This window comes from Brassica napus, unplaced genomic scaffold (genome assembly GCF_020379485.1).
Source record: "Brassica napus cultivar Da-Ae unplaced genomic scaffold, Da-Ae ScsIHWf_2397;HRSCAF=3098, whole genome shotgun sequence".
Taxonomy (NCBI): domain Eukaryota; kingdom Viridiplantae; phylum Streptophyta; class Magnoliopsida; order Brassicales; family Brassicaceae; genus Brassica; species Brassica napus.
In genome coordinates this window covers 165,600-177,804 of record NW_026015745.1, presented here as the reverse complement: position 1 = coordinate 177,804, position 12,205 = coordinate 165,600, and the positions used below count along the sequence as shown (strand labels likewise).

At 36.7% G+C, this 12,205-nt stretch overlaps 1 protein-coding gene and 1 pseudogene across 1 annotated transcript; both read left to right on the top strand.

The window, feature by feature from the left end:
• Nucleotides 1–347: 347 nt before the first annotated feature.
• LOC125600804 (germin-like protein subfamily 1 member 16) lies at nt 348–2,465 on the top strand. Its single transcript, XM_048773392.1, has 4 exons — nt 348–467; nt 548–634; nt 757–1,676; nt 1,782–2,465. Exons 3-4 carry the CDS (start codon nt 1,550–1,552, stop codon nt 2,324–2,326), a joined length of 672 nt encoding a protein of 223 aa, XP_048629349.1. The 5' UTR covers nt 348–467; nt 548–634; nt 757–1,549; the 3' UTR covers nt 2,327–2,465.
• Nucleotides 2,466–4,749: 2,284 nt separating this feature from the next.
• LOC125600781 lies at nt 4,750–10,997 on the top strand (annotated as a pseudogene).
• Nucleotides 10,998–12,205: the final 1,208 nt, after the last annotated feature.

Sequence of the window (12,205 nt, the reverse complement as noted above, 5' to 3'; positions counted from 1 at the left end):
AAAATTATTGGCATTGTTTGCTTTTTTTTTCTGAAAACAAAATACATGTGTCAAAGTTTTATTGGGCAAGTGACTTGTGATTTAGTTTATGAAGGATAATTTACATAGAAATAGGTCCCTTAATTTGTGAAAAAAAATTCTTAATAAAAACTCTTACTAAATTGTTTATATCTATTGTCTTTGTCTTGGTTGTTGCAGAAATATCTTCAGTTTCTTGAAGAAGCCAAAAAGTATGACCACAGAATTTTAGGCCAGAAGCAGGAACTCTTCTTTTGTCATCCACTCAGGTTCGTTCCAGTGCTAATATATTATGCTTCCCTCTTTGCGTTTACCTATACTGATATATATACTCACCATCTTTGATCTTCAGTCCTATGAGTTGGTTCTTTCTTCCATTAGGCACTCGTGTATATAACAAGTTGATGGAATTCATTAAAGAGCAATATTGGAAAAGGGGTTACACAGAGGTTTCTTCTACGCTCTCATCTCATATTTTTAATGCAATTGATAAGTGTGTAGCGGCTAAACTAACCTTCCACTTTGGCAGGTTATAACGCCGAATATGTACAACATGAAACTGTGGTATACTTCTGGACATGCTGAAAAGTACAAGAAAAATATGTTTACGTTTGATGTAAGTGTATATAAGATTCCCCCTTGACACTGTTACTAGTGTTACTCTAGCAAACTTCTCTCTAGAATCCAATGTTTGGCCTAGGCTATACAGTGACATTTTGGGAATGTTACCTTGTGCAGATTGAGAAACAAGAGTTCAGGCTCAAACCTATGAATTGCCCTGGTCACTGGTTGATGTTAACCGCTCTAACTTTTAACGTGAGAACGTGAAAGCTTGATTCCAAAACTAAATAAAATAAGTAATAAATAAAAATCATCAACCAATCAAATTATAATATTTTACTTAAACTTCACATATGAACGATACATAATAAAAAAATCATTTGACAACAGGAAAAAAAATCAAAAATCACTTAAGTGACTTCTCATTTGGTTCCTCTTCATTCCCTAATAATCTTGTGTATTTCCTTTGTCCAGTCCGTTAATGCATCTTATACTGACACTATTTGCAATCTAAATCTTCCCTGTGACACTTCTGTTGTGTTTTGTACATAATTAAATGCAAATTAGATTACAGTTGTTAGATAAGTTAAGCCATTGTGGGATCTCTCCTAACATTATAGGCTTATAGCCTACGTTATTTTGCCATCTACCCATTTGGCCAGTATCTTCCATTCTTCCTAAAGGAATTCCAACTACCAGTCTCTTTTGTTTAACTTTTTTTTTTATGTAACTAAGAGTCTACCGGATTCGCTGTAATCTCATTAATTACTTAATGCATTTTATCAAACAATCTGAACTACCAGTTACAACATGTGAAATACGAAAACATAAAATAATAATTTTAAACCATGTCAAATATAATATATATGACTTATGAGCTTGTCCTATAAATATAAAGCACCATGCTTCGCAAACCACACACGTAAACGAATCTAGAGAGAGCATTCACATATAGCCTTTTATTTGAAAAATGAGGTTTTTTAAGGCTCTCATCCTCATTCCTATTGCCATATTGGCTTTGGTAATTTCCTTTGCTGAAGCTTATGATCCAAGTCCACTCCAAGATTTCTGTGTCGCCATTGATGACCTAAATGGTGGTATGAAAAAAAACCATGTTTCATCTATTTCTCTTATTTTCTCCATTCAAATTGATCCTAACGTTGTAATAATGTATGATCTTTGAAATATATTTCTACATGCAGTTTTTGTGAATGGTAGGTTCTGTAAAGACCCGATGCGAGTCAATGCAGAAGATTTTTTCTTCTCTGGCCTCAACGTGCCTGGGAACACCAGTAATCAAGTTGGCTCCAATGTGACCACGGTTAATGTTGATCAGATCCCAGGGCTAAACACCATGGGCATATCATTGGTGCGCATAGACTACGCTCCACATGGACAAAACCCACCTCACACGCATCCCCGTGGCTCAGAGATCCTTGTCCTTATCAAAGGAACATTATACGTCGGGTTTGTCTCTTCCAATCAAGACAATAACCGTTTATTCGCTAAAGTATTGCATCCTGGCGACGTATTTGTGTTCCCCATTGGAATGATTCATTTTCAGGTAAATATTGGGAAAGTCCCTGCCGTTGCTTTTGCAGGATTGAGTAGTCAGAACGCTGGTGTAATCACAATCGCAAACGCTGTGTTCGGGTCAAATCCTCCTATATATCCAGAAGTTCTAGCCAGGGCGTTCCAGTTGGATGAAAACATTGTCAAAGAACTTCAGGCCAAGTTTGGTCCATGAACTTTGAAGTCATTATGAGTGCTTATCATTGCTATATGCACTTAAACAATAGTGTACAACTAAAAATGTTATGTCAAATAAAAATAAAGAAATAGTGTTGTTTACCTGATTATTTTTTTAATCTTATATGTTACTTCTAAAATAAAACACAATTATGTCTAATAAAGTAATATAGGCATAGTTAAATTTTCATGGATACCTAATCAGGTCTTTAAGAGTTGTTACAAATTACAATGTACTCATTCCGATAAGGTTAGTGAAAAATAAAGCCACATATAAATAGAGTATTACATATAATGCGCCAATGGGCTACTAAATCACATTTAATATCATAAGATACTATTTAATTTATCTAAACTCATATACTATATTACTAGGTGTTCTGCCCACACATGCGATGCGGACATAAACATTTTCATAAATTTTGTGAAAAGTTCTTTGTACACTATATTCATTACTAAAATAAATCTTAAAATAACTCAATATTATATTTTTAATTATATAATTAAGAAATTTATTTTATTAATATTTAATTATATAATTTATGTTTTTAACGTTTTACTAAAATACTTTTTCAGATAAAAATGCAATATATATATATAGAAATTATTATTTTAAATTATATTTTTAGATTTTGGATAATTTAATATTATATTTTTAATTATATAATTAAGAATTTTATTTGAGCAATATTTAGTTATATAATTTATATTTTTAATTTTTTACTAAAAGACTTTTTCAGATAACAGTACAATATATATAAAAATTATCTCTTTTTTAAATTATATTTTCAGATTTTGGATAATTCTTACTATTAGTAATATTAATCAATTATCTAATCAAATCAATTAAATTTTGTTTTTAATTTTTAATTTATTTATACATTTTATTAATTAAAGGTATAAACGATATTAATCATTCTAACTTTTAACGTGAGAGTTCGATTCCAAAAAATTTACTTCGCAAATAATAATATAGATAGAAACAGAGAGATTATATATGCGTGCAACTTACTCAAAATAAAATGGGTAAGACCTTCCAAGAAGCTATCTTGCTGACTTGGACAAAGGAAGACAAAAGAAATTGTCTTGAAGACTTGAAGTAGTTTGCATGATTGGTGATACTTTTTTCTTTACCCCCAATAACAAACAATCGCAATTTGCGTCGACTTTTTTTCTCTTCTTAAGCACAATAGAGGCTATTACGTCTGAATATACGTTTGTCTAAATCTTTGTCAGATTCCTCCGTTTTTCATTAGTACCAAGAAGTTAGTAATCTCCGAAGACATGAAGTGTTTCTTTAAAACGGAGAGTGGAGAATGTAAACATTCAGACAAAAACGGAAGCTTGTTGGTAGAGGAGCTAATCGCATCTTCAGATGGTAAATACAATCCAATCCGAGTGTTTTCTTCTGACCAAATTATCAAAGCAACAAACAACTTCGATGCAGATCATGTCATAGCAAAAGATAGATTCACATGGTACAAGGGTACTATTGAAGAGCGAAAAGTACTCATCAAGAAATGGGAAGGAGATAATGTATTTTTCCCTTCCCCTGACAACGTTTACGGCGACATCGCTGTTTTTTATGGTGAGAGTGAAGTTTCATGTGTGCAAGTGGAAGCATTTTTCAAACTTGCTATGAGATGCATTAGGTTCTGGCCAGGACAAGACATGCATGCGTACGATGATTGATGTGGCTAAAGAGCTTAAGGGGTTGGAAGATCTTTCCAAAACGTCTACTGATAGCAAACATCAACCGGTGACAGAATTGCCTAAGCCGTTGATCAAGTATAACGATGTTTTGGGGAAAGAGAAAGGTATACTTTATGAAAATTGATTCGGCTCACTGATTGGAGTAGTTAAATAAGTCTCTAGAGAGACAGAATAAGCACGCGGAGTTTTCCTTTTGTATTTTCCGTTTGTTGTGTTCTTCGACTTCGCTGTGTAAAAGTCTAAACCTTTTTCCATACTTTCAAATTATTTATTTCTTTGTTATTATATAATCATAGTCAGTGGTGGCGGAGGCAGGAAATAATTTTGTTGGGGGTATAAATAGTAACCTACAATATTTAGAATAGGTGCATATAGCATAGACTTTAATAAATTACACTAAATATTTAAATGTTGTTGGGTTCAGTGGCCCCGTCTCGTTACATGTGGCTCCGCCACTGATCATAGTTTGGTTGTTGTTACTTTGTAGAGCTAACTAATAATCTAGGCCAAGCACATAATGCTTCTCTTCAATGTTTTAAGACGGACACATCTTGTAATGATAGTGTACTATGTTCTTTTGTTGTAACAAATGATTAGTAGAGATCATCACTGTAAAGGCCGTATCTTAGTTTATACTTGCCGACCTAAAACGACGTGTTTTTTTTTTAAGAACCTAAAACGACGTAGTTTTACAGTAAGGCAAAAATGGTTGTTCTCTCTCTCTTCTTCGTCGAGGTTTATGAAGGGCTTTGAGACACATCTCCTCCGTCTTCAACCTTCTTCTCCTTCTTCGCTCTCTAATGGTTTCTTGCCTCAAAGGCAAGGCGTAAACAACCTCAAAGTCCCAACCTTTCGCCCTAGATCTTCTCCCTCCTCTCCCCCGATGTTGAAGCTCTTCTCCTCCTCCACCGCTTCACGGGCCCACCACCATCTGTCCCCGGCGATTCGTCCCGGGGCGAGCTCGGTGGAGTCTCCGTTCTTCAAAGCGCTGAGTCATCTCACCGGGTTGAATCGGAGATCGACCTCGCTGGGTGGTCGCCGCGTTTTCTTCTGCTCCGATAACGCCTCCGACGCGGCGGCTGCGGCGGCTGAGGCCGAGGCGAAGGCGGCGGAGTCAGATTCGGATGGGTCTGACGCGAAGTCTTCGTCGGCGATTGTGCCCACTAACCCTAGACCCGAAGATTGCTTAACGGTTAGTTCAATTGAATTGCATAAAGGTTGTGGCTTTATTCAATTGAATTGGGCAAATCTCAATTTTGTTGAAATGATTACAAAGTTGTAAACTTTGGTTTATAGAATGTGTGTTAGTTCAATTGTGTTCAAGCTCATTTTTTTTTTTTATTTTGTTCCCTGGGGAACTCAAAAGGTTATGGATTGATTGGATTGTTTAACGGTTATTCAAATTGTAATCAATCTCAATTGCATAAAGGTTTTGGCTTTATTGTATCGTTGGCAATTCAGTTGTATTGGGCGAATCTCAATTCTTGTTGAAATGATTATAAAGTTGTGAACTTTGGTTTATAGAATGTGTGTGTTTGTAATTGTAATGACTTGAGTGTGCATGTTGCTTATGAGCTGCTTTTCATCTTAGTGGAGACACCCTAGACCCGAAGATTGTTAAACGGTTAGTTCAAATTGTGTTGTGTTCGAACTCAATTGCATTGCATAAAGGTTGTGGCTTTATTGTGTCATTGGCAATTCAGCTCTATTGGGCAAAGCTCATTCTTGTTGAAATGATCACAAAGTTGTAAACTTTGAGTATAGAATGTGTGTGTTTTGTAATTGTAATGACTTTGAGTGCATGTTGCTTTGTGAGATGATTTTTTATCTTTGTTCTATTAGTGGAGAAATTTTTGAAAGCTTCAACGGTGGTTTTGTGTTTCTTATAGCATTTTTTGAATCTAGATTGAAGCAAAGCTAGTGGCTTTTGGGAGAATTATACATTTGAATCATTACTATTTTAGTGGATTTATGTTTCTTCTTTTGTAATTGCAGGTTCTAGCATTGCCGGTGGCACATAGACCTCTTTTTCCTGGTTTTTACATGCCAATCTATGTCAAGGTTTGTCTATTCATCCTTTTATAACCTTAATGCATTATACAAAACTTGGTCTCACTTAGACCCTCAGAAATATCATGGAATTGAACCGTTTGTAACTCTAGAAGACTTAGAAGTAGATTCAATTTTTTGGTGTCTAGTAGAGGCAGTAAGTAGAAATGAGTTATAAAAGTTGACATACATGCTTGTTGTATTTCTACGTATAGGTAAATTTTTAGCTTACAGACTTTGATTTGCAGCCTATTTGTTTCTTGTATTGTAATCTTTCATGTATAGGTCATGTGGTGAGTTTGGATGATTAGCTAAAACTACTTATGTGCAACCATAGCGATCAACATTATATTTGGTTTCGGAGATTTCAGATTTTGCGTCTCTGACTGACCAGCTTCTGCTTTTTGCTGTGGTCAGGATCCTAAAGTACTGGCAGCGTTACAAGAGAGCAGAAGACGACAAGCTCCATATGCAGGAGCTTTCCTTCTGAAGGATGACCCGTCAACTGATTCATCTTCAAGCGCTGACGTGGAGAAAAACATAAATGAGCTGAAAGGGAAAGATTTGCTTAAACGTCTTCACGAAGTTGGCACACTTGCTCAGGTGTAGTGTTGCTGCTACTGCTCTTTAGCTTCTTTTTTGTTCTCCGTGTGATAAAATCAAAAGACATGACTAGCATTACTATTTCCCTGCTTTTTCTCCAGATTTCGAGTATCCAAGGGGACCAAGTTATCCTCGTTGGTCATAGACGGCTTCGCATAACAGAGATGGTAAGTCGTTAGAGTACCAGGGTTCATAGTCTGTAGAATTTTTTTTGTTTTGAAATAACTTTATGTTCTTTATTCAGGTGAGTGAAGAACCACTTACAGTCAAAGTCGATCATCTTAAGGTACATTTATACTTCTATGCTTTTCCTCGTTTGATGTAAGACTTCTGATTGATTTTCCATTTTTGAACTCTGTAAGGAATGTAACCTTTTTTATTGCTCTTTGTACAGGATAAGCCGTTTGACATGGACGATGATGTCATCAAGGCAACATCCTTTGAAGTTATTTCAACGCTTAGGGATGTACTAAAGACAAGCTCACTATGGAGAGACCACGTCCAGACATATACCCAGGTATTATTTTCTCTTCATGATAAACATAAGTCTCAGGATATAAAAGTATCTTAGTTAGATGTCTTTCAAACTTGTGTAGCATATAGGTGAATTCACTTATCCACGATTAGCGGATTTTGGAGCGGCGATATGTGGTGCAAATAGGCATCAAGCTCAAGAAGTTCTTGAAGAACTTGATGTAAGGAGTTTCACTATTACTGGTATTACATGCTTAGTCAAAACCTCATCTCTTTTATTCCTCGACTCAGGTTCATAAACGTCTGCGGTTGACGCTGGAATTGATGAAAAAAGAAAGGGAAATTAGCAAGATTCAGGTAAGGAGCCTACCTATCCGATAGCTGTTTGAATGGCAATAGATTCTTATTTGTTTTTAATCCCTTTACAGGAAACTATAGCAAAAGCAATTGAAGAAAAAATTAGCGGTGAGCAACGCCGTTACTTGCTAAATGAACAGCTCAAGGCTATTAAGAAGGTATCCTTCACAAATTTTTCTTGTTAGTCTCGTTCCACATACCAGGTTTTGTGTAGTATATTAGCGTATTTGGTAGTCATTTTTAATTCTGAAGTGATCCAATGCAGGAGCTTGGTGTGGAGACAGATGACAAATCTGCACTGTCTGGTTAGTACTAACTTAAAAGTATCTTCATTCTCAAGTAGTGATTGTATATCCACATAAGAGATTCACCACACATTCATGAGGCGTCAGTGTTTTTAGTAACTGCAACTTATGGTCCGATTCTTAATTGCAGAAAAGTTTAAGGAAAGGATTGATCCTAACAAGGAAAAGATTCCAGCGCATGTGTTACAAGTCATAGAGGAAGAGCTCACAAAACTGCAGCTGTTAGAGGCGAGTTCAAGCGAGTTTAACGTCACCCGTAACTACCTTGATTGGTTGACCATATTGCCTTGGGGAAATTACAGGTTTTCTACTCTTTCTTTATTTTATACTTTATTAGAGGGATGAGAATACATGATCATCTTAAGGCACCAGTGGTATATGCTTTGTGTTAACTGATTGAGGAATCTGTTTATTAAAATTTGCAGTGATGAAAATTTTGATGTTGTGAGGGCACAACAAATCCTTGACGAGGATCACTATGGCTTATCTGACGTAAAGGAAAGGATACTAGAATTTATTGCTGTTGGAAGGCTTAGAGGCACTTCACAAGGTTTGATTACTTACACAGTAGTGGTACCTTTCCTGTTTATATAAGCCCTGCTTCTGAAGTTTGAGTAAATGTGTAACCAGGGAAAATCATCTGCCTCTCGGGTCCTCCTGGAGTAGGTAAAACTAGCATTGGTCGATCTATTGCACGTGCTCTTAATCGCAAGTTCTTCCGGTTCTCTGTTGGAGGGTTAGCAGATGTCGCTGAGATTAAGGTAGTATAAACACTTTTGCTTCATGTCTTAGTCAAAAAATGAAACTGCAAATCATTCTTGTAATACAATGTTTAGGGGCATCGACGAACATACGTTGGCGCCATGCCAGGAAAGATGGTCCAATGTCTCAAGAGCGTGGGGACAGCAAATCCTCTTGTTCTAATCGATGAGATTGATAAGGTAATATATCTTGTTAGTAATTGTATTAGCTTCTTGAAGTTTTGTCACCTTCATTGCAACGATATTTGTTTTATTTATATCCTGGGCAGCTTGGGAGAGGCCATGCTGGTGACCCAGCCAGTGCTTTGTTGGAGCTTCTGGATCCAGAGCAAAATGCAAATTTTCTTGACCACTATCTCGACGTTACCATTGACCTCTCAAAGGTTATTAATATGATCTGATCCACCAATTAATGGATATGGTAATCATTTGTTTTATATGAGCTGATCCATTTCGCTACAGGTTTTATTTGTGTGCACAGCAAATGTGATAGACATGATTCCAAATCCTCTGCTAGACAGAATGGAGGTGATTAGCATCGCTGGGTACATCACTGATGAGAAAGTTCATATCGCAAGAGACTATTTGGAAAAAACCGCACGTGGAGATTGTGGCATCAAGCCTGAGCAGGTCTCCACTTTTATCCTACTCTCCAATTATCTCTGGTCTTTGAGTAATTGTTTTGGAATTACATACTTTCTTCTGGAATTTTCTTAAAATTATTGTACTACTTGCAGGTTGAGGTGAGTGATGCAGCTCTTCTTTCACTGATAGAAATTACTGCAGAGAAGCAGGAGTTAGGAATCTCCAGAAACAGATCGAGAAGATTTACAGGAAGGTGAGTTTTGCTACAAGACTCTCAATTAGGCCTGGCTGAAGAAAAGTTTGGTTTGATTCGGCAGGTTTATAAAAAAACTTCGGTTTTTGGTTTCGGTTCGACAATCGGCATTTCAAAAAAAAAAATATTAACCAAATTTCGAACCGAACTGACCAAAATTTCGAACCGAACCTAAGTAACCAAAACTTTTTAACCGAAAATAACTGAAACCAAAAACTTCGGTTAGTTTCAGTAAAAGATTTAAAAACCAAACTATCCGAATACCAAACCGGACTTTTTTTTGTTCAATTTGGCGAAATTTTGGTCGAACCAAACTATCTGACCCGAACTATCCGAACCTGCATGCCTACTCTCAAATCTATTCTCTCAAGCCCGCATCTAACATGAGTTACTTTTTCATTTGTAGATTGCTCTTAAATTAGTACGTGAAGGAGTAGTCCCAGAAGAGCCTGCAGTTGCAGTTGATGCCGAAGAAGCTGAAATTGTGACCAAGCTTGACGTTGAATCCACCGAGAACCATGTTGTCGAAGAGAGCCCTGCCCCCGCTGCTAAAGAACCAAAGGAAGAGGCTCAAAACGAGAAGAAAGCGGTTGAAAAGGTTATGATTGATGAATCAAACCTTGCAGATTATGTAGGCAAGCCTGTGTTCCACGCAGAAAAGATCTATGAGCCCACACCGGTAGGAGTTGTGATGGGTCTAGCTTGGACATCAATGGGTGGTTCAACGTTGTACATAGAGACAACTGTCGTGGAGGAAGGTGAAGGTAAAGGTTGTTTGAATGTAACTGGTCAGCTCGGCGATGTGATGAAAGAAAGCGCACAGATCGCTCACACGGTCGCTAGAAAGATCATGCTTGAGAAAGAACCAGAGAACCAGTTCTTTGCGAACTCCAAGCTTCATCTCCATGTTCCTGCAGGAGCTACACCTAAGGACGGTCCAAGTGCAGGCTGCACTATGATCACGTCGTTGCTATCACTTGCCATGAAGAAACCTGTTCAGAAAGATCTTGCAATGACTGGAGAAGTCACTCTAACTGGTAGAATTCTTCCTATTGGTGGGGTAAGTTAGTCTCACTCTGTTAGTGCTTTTTGAACCTATTAGTACAGAAACTTGCTACAAGTTTCTTACACAAAATTATTTCAGGTTAAGGAGAAAACCATAGCAGCGAGGCGGAGTCAGGTGAAGACTATAATATTTCCTGAGGCAAACCGGAGGGACTTTGATGAGCTTGCGGAGAATGTGAAAGAAGGGCTTGATGTTCACTTTGTGGATGACTATAAAAAGATCTTCGACCTTGCCTTTGTCTCTGACAACAAGCAACAAGACTGAGAGAACTTAGAAGGTCACTTTGACCTTCTTCCCCTGTTGTCTCCATCTAAACAAGAAAACCATTCTTGATTCTTTCTGTTTTTCTATATACTTGTGTCCCTTCGAGAAGGGCTAATATACTGTAACATTTTTTTATCATTAGGATAGTTTATTTATGTGGTTGGACCTTTGTGGTATATTTCCACAGCCAGATCATGATGCATCAAAATAAAAATGTTATCTGCTTGTTATACTCTGAACAGTTGGTGTATGACTTGTGCATTGTTGCTAACAGACTGAAGTACAAGTATCATATTATTTGCTAATGCTTAGAGAAATTCATACGGAAAAAAATGCTACAATGCTTAGAGAAATTCACACTAACAAATCAGAAACTAACACTTCTTATTGGCTTCAATGCTCTTCTTTGGACACCAAGACAAGATCGTCGGGATGCTCTCTCTCGAAGGTCTTCTCAAATGGCAATGATCGGTTCTACTTTGGTACGTAGTACTCACTACTGGACTACCATTGTCATCAGTGTTTAATTTTTTTATCACCTGTTACTATCAGTTCAATGGTAGTTTCAAACATTGTTTTCTTTTCACCTGTTGCTATCAGTTCAGTAGGCAGAACTCCAGAAGAGAGAACAGTTTGTGACCTTATATTTTCAACTTCTCCATCACTCAAACCTGCTGAGAATAGACAGGGTTTTTTTTTTTTGCAAGCTAATGGCCAGTCCTGATCTTTCCTCAAAGTATTTTAGCACGCTAAGAATGGCTAGACAGAAGAGAAAGAAACATCTAAGAAAATGAGCAAATCATCAGCAAATGATAAATGAGTTAGATTAGCTTTACCACATCAAGAATGGTAGAGAAATTATCCATTTGCAGCAGCTTTATCCTGAACCATAGAAAGACATTCATGACCAAGACAAAGAGATAAGGGGATAAGGGAATCCCCTTGATGAAAACCTCAATTGCCTTTAAAGTAATCGTAGGTAGAATTATTGAATGCAACAGAAAATGAAGGGGGTACAAACACACCCCTCCAACTAGCGAATGAGAGTTTCCTGAATGTTGCAACTTGGTAAGCAACTGAAAAATACCCATTTCACAGTGTCAAAAGCTTTCGCAATGGTTATCCTTTTCTCACCGCCAATCCTATCCTATGATATACTTGGACAATTTCAGAAGATAGCAGTGTGTTTTCCATCAATAGAACGCAGTTTGATTAATTTGACTTGATAAAAACTCAAAACATATGCTATAAACTAGTAAAAACACATATTATCTCAGTTTTATAATGTGCTCAAAAAGGTTATGAGATTTTCTTCATGCAAAAGGTGTCAAAAATAATTAAATAATAATCTTTTCCAAAACAATAATTTTCAAAATCAACAACACATGAGAATATATGTCTTATATAGTTATATCTCCAACAGAAAAATAGCGAATTAGAATATTTT

Coding starts and splice junctions, on each gene's coding strand:
- LOC125600804 (XM_048773392.1), top strand. CDS start 1,550: ATGAGGTTTTTTAAGGCTCTCATCCTCATTCCTATTGCCATATTGGCT. Junction 1,677..1,781: donor CATTGATGACCTAAATGGTG/GTATGAAAAAAA, acceptor TTCTACATGCAG/TTTTTGTGAATGGTAGGTTC.